The sequence below is a fragment of the Podarcis erhardii genome (assembly GCF_964252035.2).
Source record: "Podarcis erhardii genome assembly, chromosome: 9".
Taxonomy (NCBI): domain Eukaryota; kingdom Metazoa; phylum Chordata; class Lepidosauria; order Squamata; family Lacertidae; genus Podarcis; species Podarcis erhardii.
Genome location: NC_138512.1, coordinates 62695360 through 62717311, shown reverse-complemented (window position 1 = coordinate 62717311; position 21952 = coordinate 62695360). Strand labels below are relative to the sequence as shown.

The following is a 21952-nucleotide window of genomic DNA, read 5'->3' as shown; positions in this document are numbered from 1 at the left end:
AAATAACACAAGCCAAAACACAATCCATCCTGTAGATTTAAGTATCTGTCCATAGTCGCCTACTTGTTATCAGAGGCCCAGAATCCACATTCCTTTGTAAGAAAATATGAAATAACGTAAAACCATTTTTGCAGGCAAAAAACAAAACAAAACAATGGGGGGGGGTGGCAAGAAATTTTCCGCACCGGGTACCACCTGACCTTCCTATGCCTCTGTCTGCATGTATTACAGTTTTAACTTACTATGTCTTGTAACACACCCACACCCACCTTAGTACACTCCTTGGAGCCTACTAACCAGGATGAGAGTCTGGTGACAGTAGGATGTGCAACTGGGAAACACTGGCCTGCGAGCGCTCCAGTTGGAGAACAGCCTTTACCAAGACACTCAAACTCAGGACGCAAGGGAGAAACGTGCTAGGAGGAAGGCACACTTGGCAAATCCACACGGTGATCAACTACTGCCTAGAAACCAATGTCCCCACTGTGGAAGGACGTGTGGATCCAAAATTGGCCTCCACAGTCACTTATGGACTCATTGTTAAAACTGTGTTTATGGAAGACAATCTTACTCGGCTCTGAGTGATCGCCAAAGTAGAAGAAGAAGATGGACTTTACTATCCAAGTGAGAAAAGGGAATATGAATTCTTTCTCTGGAAATAATAATTTGATAAAGAGATCAAACTCTTCTGAATGTTTCCTGGTTGTCAGATGGGAAAGGGGAGCTTAGACAAAACACCCACCAAGCAGTGCTTCTTTTCTAGAAAAATAGGTGTCAGTACTCACCATGAAGTTGTTACAGTAAATGCCACGCTTTTTAACAACAACCAAATGATGTGCTGGTACTGCGTACCCTTGAGTACCCCTGGGAAAAACCACTGCCACCAAGTATACACTGTTCTCTTCCAGCATATCTGAATTGATGTGGAACGTGACTAAGGAAGAATGATTCTAAAACAAATATACAGTGGTGCCCCGCAAGACGAATGCCTCGCAAGACGGAAAACCCGCTAGACGAAAAGGTTTTCCGTTTTGGAGGTGCTTCGCAAAACGAATTTCCCTATGGGCTTGCTTCGCAAGACAAAAATGTCTTGCCCTAAGCCGCTTATCAGCTGATCTGCTAAAAGCCGCTAATAGCGCTAATCCGCTAAGCTGTCAATGGGCTTGCTTCGCAAGACGAAAAAACCGCTTTACGAAGAGCCTCACGGAACGGATTAATTTCGTCTTGCGAGGCACCTCTGTAATGTAGATTGGCAGTGATTTTAAAAGATATCATTGACACCAATTTTGGATAGTTCAGGGGAGCAAACTTGCCCTTTTCACAATATTTTGCTCTATTTACCTCCATTTTCACAGCCCTTCTTAGCGGTTTTTCTTTGCTGTCTATGTTATCCAGCCAATCAAGGGGTCATGCAGCAAGCAGAATGAAATGTGATGTGTGATGTCATTACAAAGCCAAATCGAAATGAAGGCAATGCCTACTGTTCTCACTCTGAATAGTCGATTGTGTCTGATCCATTTTGCACACACAAAGCAATTACCCTGCAAGCAGCAAAGGCAAATTTCATAGGGGATACATTTCTCACACAATGCCGCATCACCTTCTATTTTGGCTCAGCTCAGTGGAAGGATAAATAAAGCAATGTTTGAACAAAACAAATTCCTTCCAGTAGCACCTTAAAGACCAACTAAGTCAGTTCTTGGTATGAGCTTTCGTGTGCATGCACACTTCTTTAGATACACTGAAACAGAAGTTTCCAGACCCTTCTATATAGTGAGAAGGTGGGGAGGGGTATTACTCAGAAGGGTGGTGGGAATGGGTGATTGGCAGATAGCTGTGAGGAGCCTGTTGACGACTCTTAACGACTGCAGTAGGTCTTACAGGAAAAAGCAAGGGGTGAAAAGGTGAAAAATGGCTTTGTCATGTATAATGAGATAAGAATCCAAGGTCTTTGTTCAGACCAGGTTTCTCCATGGTTTTAAGTTTGGTGATAAGTTGTAATTCAGCAGCTTCTCTTTCCAGTCTATTTCTGAAATTCCTTTGTAGTAAAACAGCTACTTTGAGATCTTGTATATTATACCCAAGGGTCTTAGAATTAAGAACCCTCTACAATCAACGTATCCCACTGAATATGCAAGAAAACTATGCAACACTTTCTCTAAGAAGCTGCTCAAACATCTGATCAGCGTTCTCTACTCTAAACAGAAGCTAATAAAGGAGGAACTTCTTGTATTGGACAACTCTATCAGGAACCACCAAGCTTGGCAAGAGTTCCAAAAGGAAAAACAAAACATTTACCACTCTCAACTGGAGCTACTGAAAAAACAGAAAAACAAGAAACTCTCTAACCTTTCCAACCTACAGGCTACAAATCAAAACAAGATCAACAATATTGTCAATCTCTCACAGCAAGCACTCAGCCCAGCTGAGGAATCAGTCCTTTCACGTGGACTGTCATTCTGCCCTGCCAAATCCCCACACATGATCCAGTTCTGCGGGGACTTGGAAGCATTTTTCCACCGTTTACGCCTGAAGGAGTATTTTCAACACACACAACAACAAGACAAAGCAGAACAAGCAACAACTTCACAACACAACACCTCTCAACCCACTGGAGAACAACAACCACCCTCCCAACAGAACACTGACCACCAACTACCACCGAAAAAGTGTTACACAAAAAGGGACTCCACATGGACCCCTCCTGATGGACGCAATACCACACTGGACTTGTACATTGACTGCTTCCGCCACAGAATCCAAACAGATGTGACCAGAAAACACCATCGCTTACAACAAAATCTAAACCATGCTGAAAGGAGAGCCATAGATAATCTCAGAAACAACCCAGACATTATAATTAAAGAAGCGGACAAAGGTGGAGCTGTCGTCATCATGAACAAAACTGACTACATTCAGGAGGCTCACAGACAACTTTCCAATACCGCCTTTTACATAAAATTGGACTCAGACCCCACACAAGAATACAAAAAAGAACTGAACAAGATTGTTAAGGAGCTACCCCCACACATCCAAGAACAGATCCTCACTAACACACCAACAGAACCTCGACCAGGAACTTTCTATCTTCTACCTAAAATACACAAACCAGGAAATCCAGGACACCCCATCATTTCAGGTATTGGCACTATTACAGTGGGTGTCTCCGGTTATATGGACTCTGTTCTGAAACCATATGCCATCAGTGCTCCCAGCTATGTACGTGACACCACAGACTTTCTGAGGAAAATACAATCTTTAAATAATCTTCCCAACAATACTATACTAGCTACTATGGATGTGGAATCTCTGTATACCAACATCCCACACAACGATGGTTTACAAGCTATAAGGAACACCATTTCAGATAAAACCACAGCGGACCTTGCCACCAAACTCTGCCAATTTGTCCTTACCCACAACAACTTCAAATTCGGTGATGACCTGTTCCTTCAGATCAGCGGCACAGCAATGGGCACCCGCATGGCCCCACAGTATGCCAACATCTTCATGGCAGATTTAGAACAACATTTCCTAAACTCCTACCCACTCAAACCTCTCTTGTACCTGCGATACATTGACGATATTTTTATCATCTGGACACATGGTCAACAGACCCTGAACACCTTCCACCAGAAATTCAATGATTTTCACCCCACAATCAACCTAACAATGAATCAATCTATGCAAGAAATACATTTTTTGGACACTACTATAAAAATACAGGATGGGCACATAGACACCACCTTATACCGTAAACCAACTGACCGACAAACATATCTACATGCCTCTAGCTACCATCCCAAACATACCAAACAGTCCATTGTATATAGCCAGGCACTACGTTACAGCCGCATCTGTTCCAATTCTACAGACAGAGACTCTCACCTAAGAGATCTACAGCAAACCTTTTTAGAACTAAAATACCCAACAGATGAAGTTAGACAACAGATCAACAGAGCCAGACTGATACCCAGAGAGAACTTGCTACAAGACAGACCCAAAAAAGAAAATAACAGAACACCTCTAGTCATCACATACAGCTCCCAAGTTAAAACAGTACAACACATCATCAGAGATCTACAACCTCTCCTGGACAATGACAGTTCTCTTTCTCAAGCTCTGGGAGGAAGACCTTTCATTGCCTACAGACAGCCACCCAGTCTTAAACAACTCCTAACCCACAATAATACTACAACCAGACCTAACACGGACACTGGCACCAGAGCCTGCAATAAACCCAGATGCCAACTTTGCTGCCACATACACCCGGACAACACCATTACTGGCCCCAACAACATCACACATACCATCTTGGGACTATTTAATTGCTCATCGTCTAACATTGTGTATGCCATAAAATGCCAACAGTGTCCTTCAGCTCTCTATATTGGACAAACAGGCCAGACCTTACGCCAAAGAATAAACGGACATAAATCAGACATCAGGAATCACAAGACAGAGAAACCAGTAGGAGAACACTTCAATCTCCCAGGACATTCTATACAAGATCTCAAAGTAGCTGTTTTACTACAAAGGAATTTCAGAAATAGACTGGAAAGAGAAGCTGCTGAATTACAACTTATCACCAAACTTAAAACCATGGAGAAACCTGGTCTGAACAAAGACCTTGGATTCTTATCTCATTATACATGACAAAGCCATTTTTCACCTTTTCACCCCTTGCTTTTTCCTGTAAGACCTACTGCAGTCGTTAAGAGTCGTCAACAGGCTCCTCACAGCTATCTGCCAATCACCCATTCCCACTACCCTTCTGAGTAATACCCCTCCCCACCTTCTCACTATATAGAAGGGTCTGGAAACTTCTGTTTCAGTGTATCTGAAGAAGTGTGCATGCACACGAAAGCTCATACCAAGAACTGACTTAGTTGGTCTTTAAGGTGCTACTGGAAGGAATTTGTTTTGTTTTGACTATGGCAGACCAACACGGCTACCTATCTGTAACTAAAGCAATGTTTAAGAGACTTAAGGTCAGTAAGTGTACTTTAGCACTTCACCATCACTTAAGTGTTGCCAAGCGGCAGTTGACCATAAATCTATCTGCACAATGGGAGAACACTTTGGCTCAGTGAGAGAGCACGTGCTTTTAAGGTAAAAGATCGCAGGCTCAAACTCTGGTTTCTCTAAGTAGGGCTGGGAAAGACTCCTTCCTGATACGCTAGAGAGCTGCTGCTAGTCAGTGTAAGCATCACTGAGTTAGATGGATAAAAGGTCAGACTCAATGAAAGGCAGCACCTTACATTCCTAACATTCAAAATTTACAAAGGCTGCCTAAGTGTTATTTCAACCTTGTCTAAGCTGCATTTTCTGCCCAAGTGGCACTCAAAGTAAAATGTGTATTTACACAGCTAGCTGTTCCCTTGGGCTTTGTTGTAGTCCTGGTATTGCAGGCGTTTGGTAAAAGCGCTAACTTTGACATACCCTAAAGAGACCTGGGAAAATAGAGCGGAACCACTAGGAGTGACAGCAAAGTGTACAACTTACTTTTTGTATTATTCTGCTAAATTGCTAGGTCTTCATTGCCTCATAGCGATTTCAAATGCTTGGAGGATTTTATTTATTTATTTATTTATTTATATGTGTTTTCGTTACAAACAAGAGCAACTTGTAAACTGGCAGCATTGCTGGCTTGTTTGCTTCGGATTGTCTTACATTTAGCCTGTTTGAAGGCTTGAGAGTGAATGACAGAAGAAAACACTGATAAATTGTTAGGCTCTCCCAAACATTCAGAAGTTTTGGAGTTCCTGCCAATGACAGATGGTTTCTCTTCGCTCATCCCTTGTCTTCTTGACAGCATTTTCCTGCACTCTGCAGAATCTCTCCCCGATGTGCATTCTGTGGAAAAATAATAATCTGCTTCCCTGCTCCATCCACTTTTGTGCTCCTTGGTTGAGTGGTGTCCATATCTGATGGAGTGTGAAGTCGTCTTCACAATGCAGTGTGCCAAGCTGGTGTATCCAATGATTAATCAAAAGCATCACTACTTCCTGGGCTTTTGTTTTTAAGAAATAATGATTTCCATTTCAAATCTGCCATATATTTGGGGTCGTGGTCACGAACAAGTTGGCAGAGGAGTAGAGGGTTGGCAGGTAAAACCTAGCCAAGTCACATTATTTATTTATTTATTTATTTATTTATTTATTTATTTATTAGTCACTTTTTTTTACTGAAGTAACTCAAAACGACTTACAATATATAAACAAATACATACATTAAAACCAGTGTGAAAGAAAACAAATAAAAATATAAAAGACAATCCTAATTTGAAAAGGCAAGATTAAAACACCCCACCCACTCAAGAAGACAACAAATAATTAAAAGCCAAAGGCTGGGCAAATGCTATTACTCCACACTCCACACACACACACACACAGAGAGAGAGAGAGAGAGAGAGAGAGAGAGAGAGAGACAGAGAGAGAGAGAGGATGGAGAAAGATAAAGCACAGTCTGTTTAACCCAGGCTTTCTCAACCTCGGCCCTCCAGATGATTTGAGAGTACAATTCCCATCATCCCTGACTACTGGTCCTGCTAGCTAGGGATCATGGGAGTTGTAGGCCAAAAACATCTGAAGGGCTGAGGTTGAGAAAGCCTGCTTTAACCTCAACAGTAGAGAGATGAACAGGACAAACGGGATCTGATAATGTTTCCTAAAAAAATAAACAGTTCAGATTTGACTTGCCCAAGAGAAGTGAGTGCCATAATTCCCACATGCGTGCACATGCACATACATACACATCTCCTTACTGCTGAATTTAGTTCACTGGTGGTGCAACTCAAGAGCCTTGGAGCGACATTGGAACAAAAATATCTGCCTTAATCCAGAACCTTTTCAGTTCAGAGATATTTTCTTCACCACCTTTTTCTGTGGTGCTGATGCTCGCTAATTCTGATTCCAATTTTACAAATGAGATTTGGAGACAGAGAAGTCACTATTTCTTAATAATTTATTTACTGCAGTTGTCTCCCACTTTTCCCTCCAAGGAGCTCAAGAACCACCAAACAACCCTGTGAGGTAGGTTAGGTTGAGAGACAGCAGCTGTCCCGATGTTGCCTAATGTTGCCCAGTGAGCTTCATAGCTGAGCGGAGAGTTGAACCCTGATGTCCAAGGTCCTAGTCCTAAACTCTAACAATTACTCCACACTGGCTTTCATTTTGCTTGAGGCCTTCCAACAAATTCATGGCTGTGCAAGGACTAGTCTCCTAGATTCCTGTCTACTGGACCATCCCAGCTGTTAGAAAAGTAGCAGCAACAGTTGCTCACACGCTCAGCAGGAACAAGTTGCAATCACCTACCAAACATACCTGCTGCACGCTTGATAAATCATCAGTGTGAGACTGCTAATTTATCAGTTTTGCTCATTACAGGCATGCTCTAAATAATTTCTATCCCTTTATGCAATTAAAAACGAAACCTGAAATCCACAGAAGATCTTCACCTTGGAGGTGCCAATCAGATGTTTGGTAATTAAGTGGATGATTTATTTTTCCTTGCTGCGGAGCTTCCAAGCTACTCCTGCTTAGTTTGATATGTCTTAAGGCCTTTTGTTTTAGTTTGAAAGCAAGATGTTTAAGCATGTCTGAAAACCCTTCAGATTTCCATATGGATTTGTGGAAAGGGCTTGCCAGGGGTTAACGTTGCTTCACTTCATATTCTGGGGGAAAGGTTTAGGTCTTATAAGCTTTTCCAGGCCTCATTAGGAATGCATTCTATAGTTTATCTCCATGGTGTATGTGTTATTTTCCCTGTTCAGCTCAAGATGTGACTTGCATAAACAGCACTATCACAGGATTTTTGTCTCATATGGAAATTTCCAATCTGTCCCTCCTTTTTATATGTACAGAGCACTACTTACTGTCACAAAGCCAACAATGTAGACAAATGAATTCCAAACATGCACAACCATCTGAGGTGCAGGCCATTAAACTGCTGGATGCCTTTATATGCCCTCTACCAAATGGATTTCTCCATGCTTTGTGTCACAAAAGCTTTTTATTATTGCTCCCCATTGCATTATGAAGCCGTACAGATCATATAGAAGTGGAGAGAGGGCGGGCGGAGTGGTGACTGCAACTACTTTTGATTCTGGCTCCACCTACATTGGCTTTGGTTCCTGGTTGACTCTCCCCCCCCCCCCCAACTGCCCTTCATAGGAAAAATAGAACCAGTGAAAAATTGCCAAACATTCCCACCCATCTTTAAAAAGTGCGACCGCACGGCCTGCCAAGGATCATTTTGTGCCCATTTTGGATTACCATTGGGGTGGAAATGCTAAAGAAAAGAACTCAGGGCTTTGGGATCTGTTCATGCAGTGCAAAATTCAGGAACAATTCGGGCAAAGAGCAGTGGTGTTGGTTATTTTATGTGTACCAGTTGATGGGGGAATGATTCAAAATGGTGCTAAGAAGCTTTCTTCTTGATGCACTTTTACTGAAGATTTAATATGTAAATTTGTATGTTGACAATAGAAGAGTACGCCTTTCTTTGTGTTTTTGGAAGGTGGGGTGGTTCTAAGCGTTTGGGAGGATATTTTATGCTAGTGATGCTTTGCGGACCTGCTGGAAATCAGGTCTCTATAATAGCTCCCTGCTGCAAAGCTTAATTATATTAAACCTGTTAGATAAAATCCCTGCTCAGCTATGGAACTCACTGGGTGACTATGAGTCTACCACCTTTATGTCTAAGCTACTCCTTATAGTTGTTTTGCAACTCAAGGCTTACCAGAGTAAAGGCAACTTACATATGTAACAAATACAGTAACCTTACTATTTATTTTATTTATATCTTGCTGTTCTCTCAGTGCAGGACCCAAAGCAGCTCACTGCATAAATCAAAGCAAAGACAACTAAAAAGACACAATGAATATAAATAAAATATTAAACACAATTAAATAAGTAACCCCATTAAATTAAAAACGGCACCTAAAATGCTTAAAACCATTTCAAAGTAGACACACACAGTAAAGCATCCACACTCAGAAGACTCTGCCACAACAGCTAGTGGTGGAAAAGGTTTTTGCCTGCTCAGAAAAGGAAATCAGGCAGGGTAAGGGAGCTCCACAATATAGGAACAGCCACTGGCAAGGCCTTCTCTTGTATCATGACCAAACATGTCTGTGAAGGTGGCAGGACTGAGAGGAAGGCCTTCCCAGAAAATCATAAAGCTCAGGCATGCTTATATAAAGAGATACAGTCCTTCAGATAGCCTGGACCCAAACCATAGAGGGCTTTATAGGTCACCAGCAGGACTTTGAATTGTGCCTGGAAATGGACTGGTAGGCACTGAAGGCTTTTTTGTTCTCCCTGTAACCCGCTCTGGTCAGCAATGTGGCCACAGCATCTAAAGGCAGCCCCTTGTTGTCACAACAAAACAAATTCCTTCCAGTAGCACCTTAAAGACCAACTAAGTCAGTTCTTGGTATGAGCTTTCGTGTGCATGCACACTTCTTCAGATACACTGAAACAGAAGTTTCCAGACCCTTCTATATAGTGAGAAGGTGGGGAGGGGTATTACTCAGAAGGGTGGTGGGAATGTGACTTGTTGTCACAGTCCAGGTTATGGGCAGTCGGAGTCTGGGCTTGGTATGTCAGGACCGGGGTAGCGGTCGGGAAGCAGGAGTCAGCAGTCCAGGGTTAGCTGTCCAGGGATCAGGAAGCCAAGAGTTCACGAATCAGGAAACCAGGAGTCAGGAAGCCAAGAGTCCAAGGGTCAGGAAGCCAAGGGTCCAAGAGTCAGGAAACCAGGAGTCAGGCAGCTGAAGCACAGCTAGGTGCGTAGCGTGTTGCTGTGTTAAAGAGCCAGAGGGAAATGCTGGTCTTATATACCCCTCCCGGCCCTTGCCACCAGGTGCTACGTGTCTTCTGTCAAGCCTTACCTGTGCGGCTGCGCCTTGCCCTTCCAGGCCAAACTCAAGAAGGCCCCAGTCCTGTGAGACCCTACCAGTCACAGGGCCTGGCTTCTGCACGCACTCCTCACACTTGTAGAGCACATCATGGTAATCCAAATGGGATGTAACTAATTTATGGGATGCAAGTAACTATGTTTACCCCTCTCCCTCCCCAAAGCTGAGTACCTTTAAAAAGGGATAGGCAGCATGCATAAGCACCCTAACTGGTGTGGGGGGGGGTCTCATTTAAATAACTGTGTACTTTATTTCTGAGTAGATGTGTCTTAAGATTCCACTGCCATTTAGGAAGCCATCTCCCAGCCTCATTCTTCTCTCATCCATCTGCTCTCAGACTTCTAGTGCTGTTTTTAACTGGAACAACAAGCCAAAATCCACAGATTCTGATTTATTGAAGACCATGTTGCACTTTTTAAAGTAGGGAAAAGTTTTGCAGTTCATCACTAGCTCTTCTCTCTAATATTAGGATGTGTATTAAAACGGCGTATTTAAACTTCTCGTACAAGAGGGGAGAAGGATTGGCATTAAAAATATATATAGAAAAGACTTATCCCCACCAGACAGGCAGTGAAAGAACACAAATGGGTGGATCCTAGAGAAATCTGCTTTGTTGATGGTGGAGACAAAGAGAGTGGAGCAGGAGAGAGCCAAGAAACTAGCCATGGAACCTGAACAGTGTCTGCCAGTCAGAGAAGAAACTACTGGGTGAAATGAACAAATGATCTTGAAGAAGCCAACATTATATGTGCCTTCTTTCTAAAGGATGGTGAGACTTGAAAGAGCCTGTAATTTAGTCTGGTAACCTGTCAGTACATAGTAAGAACATAAGAAGAGCCTGCTGGATCAGACCAATGGCCCATCTAATCCAGCATCCTGTTCTCATAGTTGCCACTTAGATGCCTGTGGGAAGCAGGACCCAAGCACAAGAGTCCTCTCCCCTCCTGTGGTTTCCGGCAACTGGTATTCAGAAACATTACTGCCTCTGACCATGAAGCAAGAGCATCGTGATAGCCCTCTCCTCCATGAATGTGTCTAATCTTTTTAAGCTATCCAGGTTGATGTCCATCACTTCCTTCTGTGGGAGTAAATTCCATAATATCTTCTTTTCTCTCTTCTGTAGTAGTGATCATAAGTTGAATGGATGTAACAGAACTTGGCAGAGGAAACTCTCAACCTCCTCTTTGGGTTTTGCTCCTCGTAGTAATCAATCAATCAATCAATCAATCAATCAATCAATACCACGAGGAAAATCCGCTCATCTGTTTCAGGCCATGCAAATGACTCTTGAGAGTTTAGCAGAGTTGACTTCTTTGTTTCTCTAGTGACTATTCATTATCATAATCCCATTTGCTCTCCTGCCTCCTTGATGATGTTGTGGTAGACTAACTCAGTGAAGAATCCTGCAAGCTCAGAGGAAAGACAAGGGCATGGAAGAACATTAGGCCATGAATTTAAAAGGGACACCTTGTCCAAGAAATATATAAATAAATACAGAAAGACTGCTCCACTGACAGATACCATGCATCCATTTTTGCAAACCTAAAAAAGTGCATACAGTGCATATAAAATAAAGCCACATGAAAATTTGCGCTGGAGCTGTATGCACTTTTTATTAAAGAGCGCACGGTGTACACATTTTGCATGTTTGCTTGCATTTAAATGCATTTCCTCCCAAAATAAGCTTTTGTGTGCATATTTAAAATTGAAACTGTGTTGCAAAATTCTGAGAAGTGTGTCATCCAATAGCTGTTTCCACACAGAAATCCAGGGCCAGCAAATAAAATTAGGTCAGTTCATTTTAAATTATGGACCAAATTAATCTCACTTCCATCACTAGATTTGTGTGTATGAGGAAGGGAGGGAATGAGAGAGGGAGGAAATGGAAGCACTAAAGAAAAATACTGTAATATTTTTCTGCACCAGACAACGCTGACAAAAATGTGACCAGAACGAATTATCTACAGGCAGCTTCTTTAACCTTAAGAATTATTTAAGCTAGGGCCAGGTTTGAAGGTGCCCTTGGCAAAGTACCTTCCTTCCTTATTTATTTATTTTATATAAAAAAGTATTATTTTAGCCCCTACCTTTTGTCAGTGGGCCCCTCGGGATTACAGTGGAAGCAGCACTTCCTTCTGAGCCAAATACACAGAACCAGATTTCCTCGTGCTTGATCTAAGGGAGAATGAACAAAGTACGGCGAGTGAGTACGCTCCCATGGTGGTGCTTAAAAAGCTATGCTAGCTGGGGCTGATGGGAGTTGTAGTCCAAAACATCTGAAGAGCACCAGATTAGGGGAGGCCAGGTTTAAATAGAGGAGACTGTCTGAAGCATGAAACTCTTGCTGTTTTCCTGCTTGCCATCCAGTATTAAAGCTTTAACCATTTGGCCATTTAAAGAAAGAAAGATTTTGAATGCAAAGGGGCCTATTGTTCTCCGTGGTGCTGGAAATGCACTATAATCCCTTGAAAACAACCAAAATGCTTTGGCAACATTTTGCTCAAATGATCTTTCCCTCCCTCCTTCTCAGCTGAATAGTAAAGGTCTTTTCAGACCCGATGCCTTTATCATTATTTATTTACCACTCCCCCTCCTGCCCCGGCTTGGTCATTTGTGGGAAGCATCTATTTAATAGTCATTGGCTTTCATGTAGAAAAGATGACTGATGGCTGGTTTGTTTTCTATTTCAGGTGGTGGAAGCCAATTTGGTTGCTTTTGACTGTCACTGGATCATTATAAATGAGGTAACTGTCAGCTGAACGTGAATCCTGTTTTTATCCATACTGAGAGCTGGCCTTGACATTGCCAACAAGGAGCAATGTAGCAGGAGCAGAGTTCAGGCATGCTGGTGGGTGGGAATTGTGGTGGTTGTTTTTTATTTAAAAAAGTAAGGCGGAAATAGAATTGAAAAGACTGTGGAGCTGAATAACATAAATGAAAAGCACTTCCCTGCTGAGTATGTTTAGTTTCTCTCCCCACCCCTACTTCTTTTAGCTGCAGTTCCTATTCTGGGGGGTGTTTTAAAATAAAAAAACAACAAATAACAAACCATCCAAAAACCAAAGGCAATCTTCCCTTTGTGAGTCTAATGAATCTTTTCAGTGGTGTTTGCTTGTTCTCCTCCTCTACTATCCTTAATTACGTTAAGTGGCTCAGTTCAAGCCGGAGAAAGATATACCGGTACCTAATGAATTCCCATAAATTCCAGTGGAACTTAGATAAAAGCCTACATCTACATCCCTGGCCTTGGTAAGCCAGAGTTGTATTTCTAGTGCCCAAAAAACATCTACTCTTATCACTGTTTTGATGTGCATGCCTGGCTCACAAATGATCTAGAATGGTACTGGCTCCTATCAGTCGCATCATACGAGCTGACACCTTTACCCAAACAAGGAGAAAGTAACTAGGCCTCCACCTCCAAAACTAACCCAGGCCAATGAATATCTCCCTCACTTCATTTGAGGAGACAATGGTTGCATTCAGGTGTCACACCAAATCACGGTTTATGAAGTCAAACCAGGGTTTTGTTTTTCGGTCTGAATCTATGTCAGCTCACAAACCTTGGCTTGAGAGGGAATGTCAAACCAGGATAACAAGACATGATTTGAAGCTGCCACAGTTTGCCATTGCATCTGAATTCAGAAACCATTGGCAAGCCACATCTGGAAGCTGTTTGGTCCACCATAAGAGGCTGCTGCAGTACGGAGCAGCGTCTCTCTCCTCTTCACTCCTGCACAGGAGCGGAGAGAGGAGAAACACTGCTCATTGACTTTTCTCAGAAGGATCCTTGGAAGAGTAAAAAATAAATCAGTGCTTCCCACTCCTCCACACTCCAGCACCGCAGTGGGGTGAGGAAGGACTGCTGCCTCTGACTCTTTCTACTCAGCTGCTGGTTCTGACAGCTAAAATGCCTTTAACTGCTCTGTGTGACTCCCTCAGCTGAAACATTTGCAGCTGTTGGAACCAGCAGCAGTGGAGGAAGCCAACAGTGGAGGAAGCCAACAGTGGTCAAAGCGCTGTCAATGTAGAAGTAAAACTAAAACAATTTTGGGTGAGTTCTTTTAAGAAACAGCTCATAAATGAGCAAAGTTAAGAAGAGGCTACCAACCCAAGACTTGCAGTATTGCAGTAGGGCAACCCACCCACCCACCCAATTAAAATAGCCAGATAAAAAGGTATCTTTTGGAGGTGTCTTTAGGGGCCACATAAAAGCTTTTGGGGAGCTGTACACACTCCGTAGTCTGCAGATTAGCCACCCTTGGCTTAGCAGTACATCCGAACTGGCTCACTATGTACTTGTTTGCAAATGCTATAGTGTGCAGAGCAGTTGCTTTCCACATATTTATTTATGTATTTTAAAATCCACTTAGAATGGATAGAAACCACTCAAAGTTCCTTTAAAAATCATTTCGTCACTGGCTATAATATAGCAAAATCCTATTCAGTTAGGTTGTTCTAGTATGATGGAGCATTCACTTGTTTTTTAATGAGTAATTTATTATGTCCACGTTACATGATTTTAATTAAGTGAGGCGGCAATTGGTCCCCAGTGTAAAGTGAATAGCACCTACTCTACCTGTATCTTCCACATCATGTATTGTTTAGAGAAATCATGTGCATATTCCTTGATCTGTTTTTGATTGCCGCAGACATCTGCTTTGATGTTTAATTATTAGATTGTCTTAATTGCATCACACTACAATAAATTATCTTAATCAGGGTCTATCTGCTTGTTTCGTTCTTAATTTATGTTTCAGCAGGAAATCTGAGCTTTAAGGCAGCCCCCTTCTTTATGATGAGATCATGATTTTAAGCTGCCTATGAGAATCAGGAGTGCAAAATCTAGAAACTGGTTTCTACAACTGCAGATTTCAAATCCTGCAATTGGACAATTTTTCAGCTGTAACACAATTTGTGCAAATTCATCAGGCTGTTGCATATTTTTTTTCCATTTATTCAAAACATTTCTATACTATATTTCATCTGAAATGATAAGCTTAAAAATCTACAAGGCAAATATACATTTTTTTAAATAAAAACCTTAAACTGCAAATTAGAAACACACCAGCAAGTTAAAAGGTAATTTGAAGGAAAGCAATGTAGGTGCCAGACAACAGCCTAAAAGGACCCATCCGTTTACATTTTTATACTGAAGATCTGGGAAAGAAACTCACTGAGTTTCATGGGGAAATGCACTGCAAGGTGATAAGATCTGTAAGAATTTCAGGCAGCGGGGAATAGCTTAGAATTGTGCTAAATAATGAAGTCTAATCTTAGGCTTTTGAAAAGTCTCCCCTAGGCAGGCTCTTCTACAGTAGAATCTGAAATACTGCTGCCATTGGATTCCCAATAATGCCACCAAGGCAAACATAACTTGGTGTATAACAGTAAAGCCCAGAAGCAGAGTTCAACACGCTCTGAAGCTCTGAATTGTCATAATGGGCACATAGCTTAGATGAGGTTAGCCTAAGGATGGAAAACTCAATCACTGGATGTGTTTTCCAGATTGGAGGGACCTGAATGTACCTATAGGCCTGGGGAGTTATGTTGTTGCTGTTTTCTGTATGTTGTGGATTTATACTGTGATAGTCAAATGAATGGTGGTATATAAATTTAATAAATAATAAGGAGCATGTTCTCTTTGAAGCACTGATCTCTGACACATAGACACACTCATTCTAATCATATATCTTCTAGAGCTGAGTATTAACAATGAGTAAGATTCTTGTTGGGCAGGGCTGTGGGAAGCCATTTTTTAAAGAAGGAAGGAGGGATTAAGTGTGGGAGAGGAGGCAACACTCAGGTCTAACAAACAGGAACAGCTCACAGCCCTGGTTTCTTGACCAGCTGAGGTGCAGGCCACCAGGTCCAATTTTTTATGTTGTCAGTGATGCCTCCATCTGCCAGTATATTTTCCCATCTAGCCTCTAATCGTCAAAGCATCAAAAATCTCCTGCGGTTGGCATGGATTCAAAAAATCAAGCAACCAAATCAGTTTATCTGTTCCCAAATAAGAGGGAAATTTTAAAGCAGGGAACTCAGAAAAGATGGCCTTACTTCTCACTCTGCCCAGATTAACTTCGGGTCCTTTGTGCAAAAGGGCTGTAACTCAGGGGTGGAGCATCTGCTCTGCATGCAGAAGGTTCCAGGTTCAATCCCAGAAATCTCCCCCTAGGTCTGGGAGAGACCCCTGTCTGAAACCCTGGAAGTCACTGCCACTGAGTGTAGACCATTCTGAGCTAGACAGACCAATGGTCTGACTCAGTAGAAGGCTGCTCCCTTCATTCTTTCCTCTGTCTCTTTCCCATTTCCACCCACCCACCTTGGGATTCCTGCCTAAAATTTGTTATCAAACATCACCTATTCAGTTTTATCTCTGCAAGGTGCACAGGCAAGAAATATAAGACTTGTGGAGTTTCAATAAAACTTCACAGAGCACAGTAAGGACCCTTGGGGCTGAATATTGCCCATCACACATTTCACATCGCAAGAGACTCTTTTTTAAAAGTAAAACTAAGATTCCCCCACACTTTAGTGACTTGTCAGGTCTCGTTACAAACTCTGAAGCAGCAATTTTAATGAGAGCTTTTAAACCACAAAAAAGCATTTGATACCACACATGGCCCACTCTTGCTCTATATACTATGAACTTCAGCGGCTATGTTTGCTCACTTTGAGATGTGAGAATATGTGGAAAATCTTTACTTGACCTGCTATTTTAAGTAATGCAGTGTATCAGTTCTCAGAACTGCAGTATACTGGAAAATAAGGTGCAGCAGTGATTTTTTATTTATTTCTTTAAAAATGTTCCTTTTGTATTAAAGTCTTTGTGTATGCAATTGCTCTGTTTCTTAGCAAGCAATCTTTCACTTTCTAATCCAGATCAATGGAATAGAGAATAGGATTTTTTTGCCCTGCTTAGTGGATCTCAAAATGTGTTTTTATTATTAATAGTATTTTAAGTTTTAGACAAGCTCTTGAGTAACAGAAATATGGAGAAATGATTTAGTTCCACCTCTTCAGTGTTCCTTTTCTCCAAAGATTAGTTGCCCCAAGACAGTTTGATGGTACTGATGAGTAGACCTCCAGGACTGGGAAAGATTAATCATCGATCACAGGGATGTGGAATCATTTTCACCTGAAGGCTACATTACCCAAGTGAAAAGCTGTCAGGGGTCAAATATCAGCACTGGGGCCAGATCTGCATACAAATGTATCTTAGCTCTAAGGCTGGAGGAGAAATTCACATCTAAAGGTATTGTGCTGGTCCCGTAGTCAAAGTCCGGTCCTGGGTCACTAGCCTGGAAACAGTCCACAAGGAGCGGGGCGAGGTCCGAAGCAGGAAGCCAGTCGGGAACAGGAACACAGGAGAGTCAGGTCTGGGTCCGGGCAGGAACAGGCACTCAACAACAACATTGCTCCCACAACCTGGGACCGGGCCGACTGGCCTTTATCTGCTCTGAGGCCAGGGGCGGTCCCGGCCCCCAGGAGACCCGCCTCTCTTGGCCTTAAGGTGAGCACTACTCCTGGGAGAAACCAGTTCCCTTCGCCTCTCTGCCCTGAGCCTCTGCAGTTCAGGAGAGGCTGAAGGGTTACTGGGCCCGGGGGGAGACTCACCTGCAGGCACTGAGTCCTCAACCACCTCTGGAGCCAGAGTGGAATCACCTGGTGCCTGCTCCTGAGGATCTGGCACAGGTGCAGGTGCTTCAGAATCAAGGCCCTGCCCCAGATCAGCCGGCCCTGGAGGCGGGGTCTCCTCTGCAGGCTGGGATTCCTCTGGTTCTTCCTCTGGTTCAGCCTCTGAATCAGAATCCCAGGCCATCACAGTATACTTACTAACTCACTTTCCACAACAAAACCCAAACTGAAACACAAACCACTCTTCAAAACTTGCATTTCTCTGAATTTTGCAATGCAGTTGTCCAGCCAAGTAATAATGCATATACTGGAATAATGCATATACTGGAATAAACCCCACTGGTTTCACATGTACAGTAATGGGATCTGAACCATGAGTTGTCAACCATGAGAACAGAATGCTGGGCTGATTAAACCTTTCGTTTAATTCATCAGGGCTCTTCTTATATTCTTAAAATGTTTTCTCAATCCTGATTGTCAATCATCTCCACCAAAACCCAGCTTGTTCTTCTTACATCTCTCTGGATCAAAGCTCAGAAGTGATCCCACCCAATCACCCAATCAGCAGAATGAGGTCACAGAACCAATCATATTTGATTAAACAATGACATAACTGAGAGCGAGCAACTCAGTAGAACCTTTTCATAAGTAGTGCATCCCCCCCAATGACAAAAAGGTGACCTTTTTCAGAACAGAAAAAAATGTTTGGGAAAATTGTTAGTATTTTCAGTGGAGCTCTTGTCCTGGGGCAGTTGTGCATGTAGAAAGCAACCTAAAAGATTTATTGGCTTATTTTCTTGTATATAGTAACAATAGTTTCTTCACCTCTCATGAATCCTTAAAGAAAACCATGGACAAATCAGAAAAGGTTGCTTTAAAAATTAATTAAAGGTGTAAATAAAACAAAAACCATTCAACATAATTTATACTCTACAACAGCACAGTTGTGTTCTGTGCTAGGCTTATAATGCCTCACTACAGTGGCAATGCATATATTGCCAATACCACCTTAAGCCTTCTTTTCACTGAATTTTAGTCTCAAGATAGTTCAGAAAATGTACGATGTGTCTTAGGGCCAGCAACTGCCAGAAAGCAAAGGAAGAAAATAAAAAACTGTGAATTCTAATTAAAATGCACAAAAGTGCTGAATACTGAAGAAACAATGCTCTGTGCTTTTGGGGAGAGACATGATAAATGTTTGCACAGCTAAAAGTCAGAAATTCATAGAAAATAGAACTTGGCAGTGGAGCATAGTCATGTGAATATGAAGTTTTGCAGAATGACAGCTTCTTAGTTACTGCAAAGGCAAGCATCCTAGTTCAATCATATTGTACTGCATATCACGGGGCTTTTGTGCATGCAGAACAGCTGTCCTAGACCCGACCATTCCTAGACTGGGAAAGCTTGGCCACAGTAGTTCTTGCATTTGTAACTTCCGGATAGGAATTACTGCAATGTGCTGTATGTGGGGCTCCCTTGTGTTTCAAGTATATGATACTTGCACTTGATCCAGAAGCTGCTGTTAGTGCAGAATGCTGTACCACGATTGCTGACAGGTGTGAGACTCCATCAGCATGTAACAATTCTGCTCAGAGACCGGCACTGGTTGCCTATTTGCTACCAGGCCAAGTTCAAGGTGTTACTGTTATTATAGAAATCCCTTAATAGTGTGGGATCAGATGGTTTGCATGATCACTTTACTCCATACAGTGGTACCTCGGGTTACAGACACTTCAGGTTACAGACTCCACTAACCCAGAATAGTACCTCAGGTTAAGAACTTTGCTTCAGGATGAGAACAGAAATGGCACGGCGGTGACATGCGGGAGCAGGAGGCCTCATTAGCTAAAGGGGTACCTCAGGTTAAGAACAGTTTCAGGTTAAGAATGGACCTCCAGAATGAATTAAGTTCTTAAGCCGAGGTACCACTGTATATGCCCAATCAATTGTTTTGATCTGCGGGGAGGGTTGCAGGAGTGGAAAGGAAGGAATACAATGTAAAGAAGAAGGAGAATGGATCCACTGCTTATCTGCATGCACAAGGTTTTGAACATGTGCAAACTAGGATGATGCAGATGACGCTGTTATCCATCTCTGATCTCAGCACTCTTGGGGATATTTGTTTCTGCACTCATAGCAAAATGGTTATCTTAATACAGGTGCCAAAGGCTACCTGCCATTTATCTCTGTGTCTCTTTTCTGCACCTTCACATGCAGAGCTACTCAGCTGCATACCTCTTAGTGTGTGAGCATTTCTGGATCATCCTGAGATGTGTAACAAAACAACACAATAATTGTAATGGTTGTGAGGGGGTTACTTGTGCGTAAATTGCCTTCAGTTTAGTTAGATTGTTTGCTCAACCATGTTTAGGGTTAGAGCTCGCCCTCCGTGACCTGTTAGTCACTTGCAGAATCCGTCAGTGGGCGTTTCTTGAATCTCTTCCAGCATAAAAGCTGTTTGACCCCAAGTCTCCTCCTATGTTCCGTGCGCGGAACGCGTCTGCGCAAGTAAGGGGAAGGCAGGGGCGTGCCAGCGCTCTCTCCGCTAGTTTCGGTTGAAGGGTCTTGGAGCTCTGACACCGCTTCCTCCATCTCCCTCTCCTCTCTATTGGTGTCACGCTGAATTCCTTCCCCCCTGCTGGTTCCCTCTCCGGCATCGCTCTGAAGCCCTGCCTCTGCTTCTCGCCCTGATGTCAGTTCCCTGACAATAATGATTGATTTGCAGTGAGCTTAACCAACTTCCCTCCAGTTGAATTTTTTTTAAAAAAGTCTTGTAAACCAATGGTGTTATTAAGGTTCTTTAAAACTTCTATCTCTAATTGTATTGCAAGTTTTTAAAAGAATTGTTTGCATTTTGCAGCAGATAGCAACTTTTCTTCTCTCTTGTAACTAGTGAAATGATACAGACTACATGATAAGATGGCTTCGTAAGCTGAGAGAAGCCATTATCTATGGTACATTAAGGATTAATCGACCAGAAATGCAGGATATTACACTGGACACAGCTGATGCCAGGTGTTATTTTGTTTGCAGAAAAATCTATATTTCATAAAGAACATAAATAACAGATGGCTTCAAAAATCTATGACAGGCTATGAAGAAGAATATAATAGGTTTAGTGTAGTCAAGAAGATTGATGTTTAAAATTCATGGCTCTCAGCATTTTATTTGTTGAACCATTAAAGAAATAAAATAGAAATAGCAATGCACCTGACCTAGTTGTTCTGGAAATTTTAAGCAGAGTCATATGTATAACATATAGCATCACTTAACTTTATGTAGCATTTCAGAATGTACCATGAACTCGATGTTTGCATAAATTAATGCCAGGGCAGTTGTATGAAGAACTAATAAATAATGAACAACTGCTGCAACAATAATAACAACAATATTAATTATTACCAGTGCTTTTTTTCTAAACAAAATGTTTGGGGTACTCTCATTTTGACTCAAGAAAATCACCATTTTATAGTTCAAAACGGGGGAAATAAATACAGTAAATGGACAAAAGTACAAAGATTCACAAAATGTTTAGAGTCATGCATACCCCTGCATACCCCCAGGAAAAAAAGCACTGATTATTACAATCTTTATTTTCAGTGTGGTGTAATGATTAGGCTTTTGGACTAAGACTTGGGAGACCAGGCTTCACATCCCCACTCAACCATGTTGGTTCCTTAAGTCTAGTCACTATCTCTCAACCCAGCCTACTTCACACAGTTTTTTGTGATGGTAAAATGGGGAGAGAGAGAACCATGCATGCCACCTTGAGCTCCTTGGAGAATAAGATAGTATTTAAATGTAAGAAATAAAATAAAATAAAATTACACACACACACAAACACACACACATTTTATAAAGTTGTGATGCCTTACATTGTGGATGTATTTTCTGTGCCCTATCTTGCAGGAGATCAATGATGCAGACGTGCAGGAGCTGGTGAGGAAGTCCATCGGGAGGTTAACGATTATTCGCCAGAGCTTTCCTGTGCCACATAACATCAGCCAGCGTTGCTTTCGTGGGAACCACCGAATATCTTCATCACTGTGTGATCCTAAAGACCCTTTCTCCCAAAATATGGAGGTACTCTCAAATCTTATAAGTTTTGTGCCCAGCAAGCTCTTTTGACCATCCCATTTATTTATTTTTAAAGTGTTGGCTTTTCCCCTTTGCTGGTGGTGTTGGTGTGAGGGCTGCCTGTTTTGATGGAAATGATACTCCTTGTGTTTGTCTACATATTATTGATTCAGAGTTTGTGCATTTTTTTAGGGGAAGCTCTGAGCACCAACAGTATTCTTCTGTGAGTTTGATATTATTTCTCAGATTTCCAAATGTGCCCCCAAGCCCCTAAAGGTTTTTGAATTGAATTTTAGACTTGTATTCTTTTAGGCT

At 42.1% G+C, this 21952-nt stretch overlaps 1 protein-coding gene and 1 long non-coding RNA gene across 8 annotated transcripts in view; one reads left to right on the top strand and one right to left on the bottom strand.

Annotated features, from left to right (window-relative positions):
• LOC309350485 overlaps positions 1-21952 on the bottom strand; it is a 737064-nt gene that overhangs the window by 400753 nt on the left and 314359 nt on the right. The gene's annotated exons all lie outside the window — the stretch shown is intronic.
• The window catches only part of GRID2 (glutamate ionotropic receptor delta type subunit 2), an 833811-nt gene that overhangs the window by 526889 nt on the left and 284970 nt on the right, over positions 1-21952 (top strand). For all 7 annotated transcript variants that reach the window (XR_014160291.1, XR_014160292.1, XR_014160293.1 and 4 more), the window contains exons 5-6: positions 12613-12666; positions 21470-21643. Coding sequence is in view for 4 of the 7 variants with exons in the window: in XM_081876717.1 (XP_081732843.1) it covers positions 12613-12666; positions 21470-21643 (228 nt within the window). In the remaining 3 variants the exon portion in view is untranslated. The remainder of the gene's footprint in view (positions 1-12612; positions 12667-21469; positions 21644-21952) is intronic.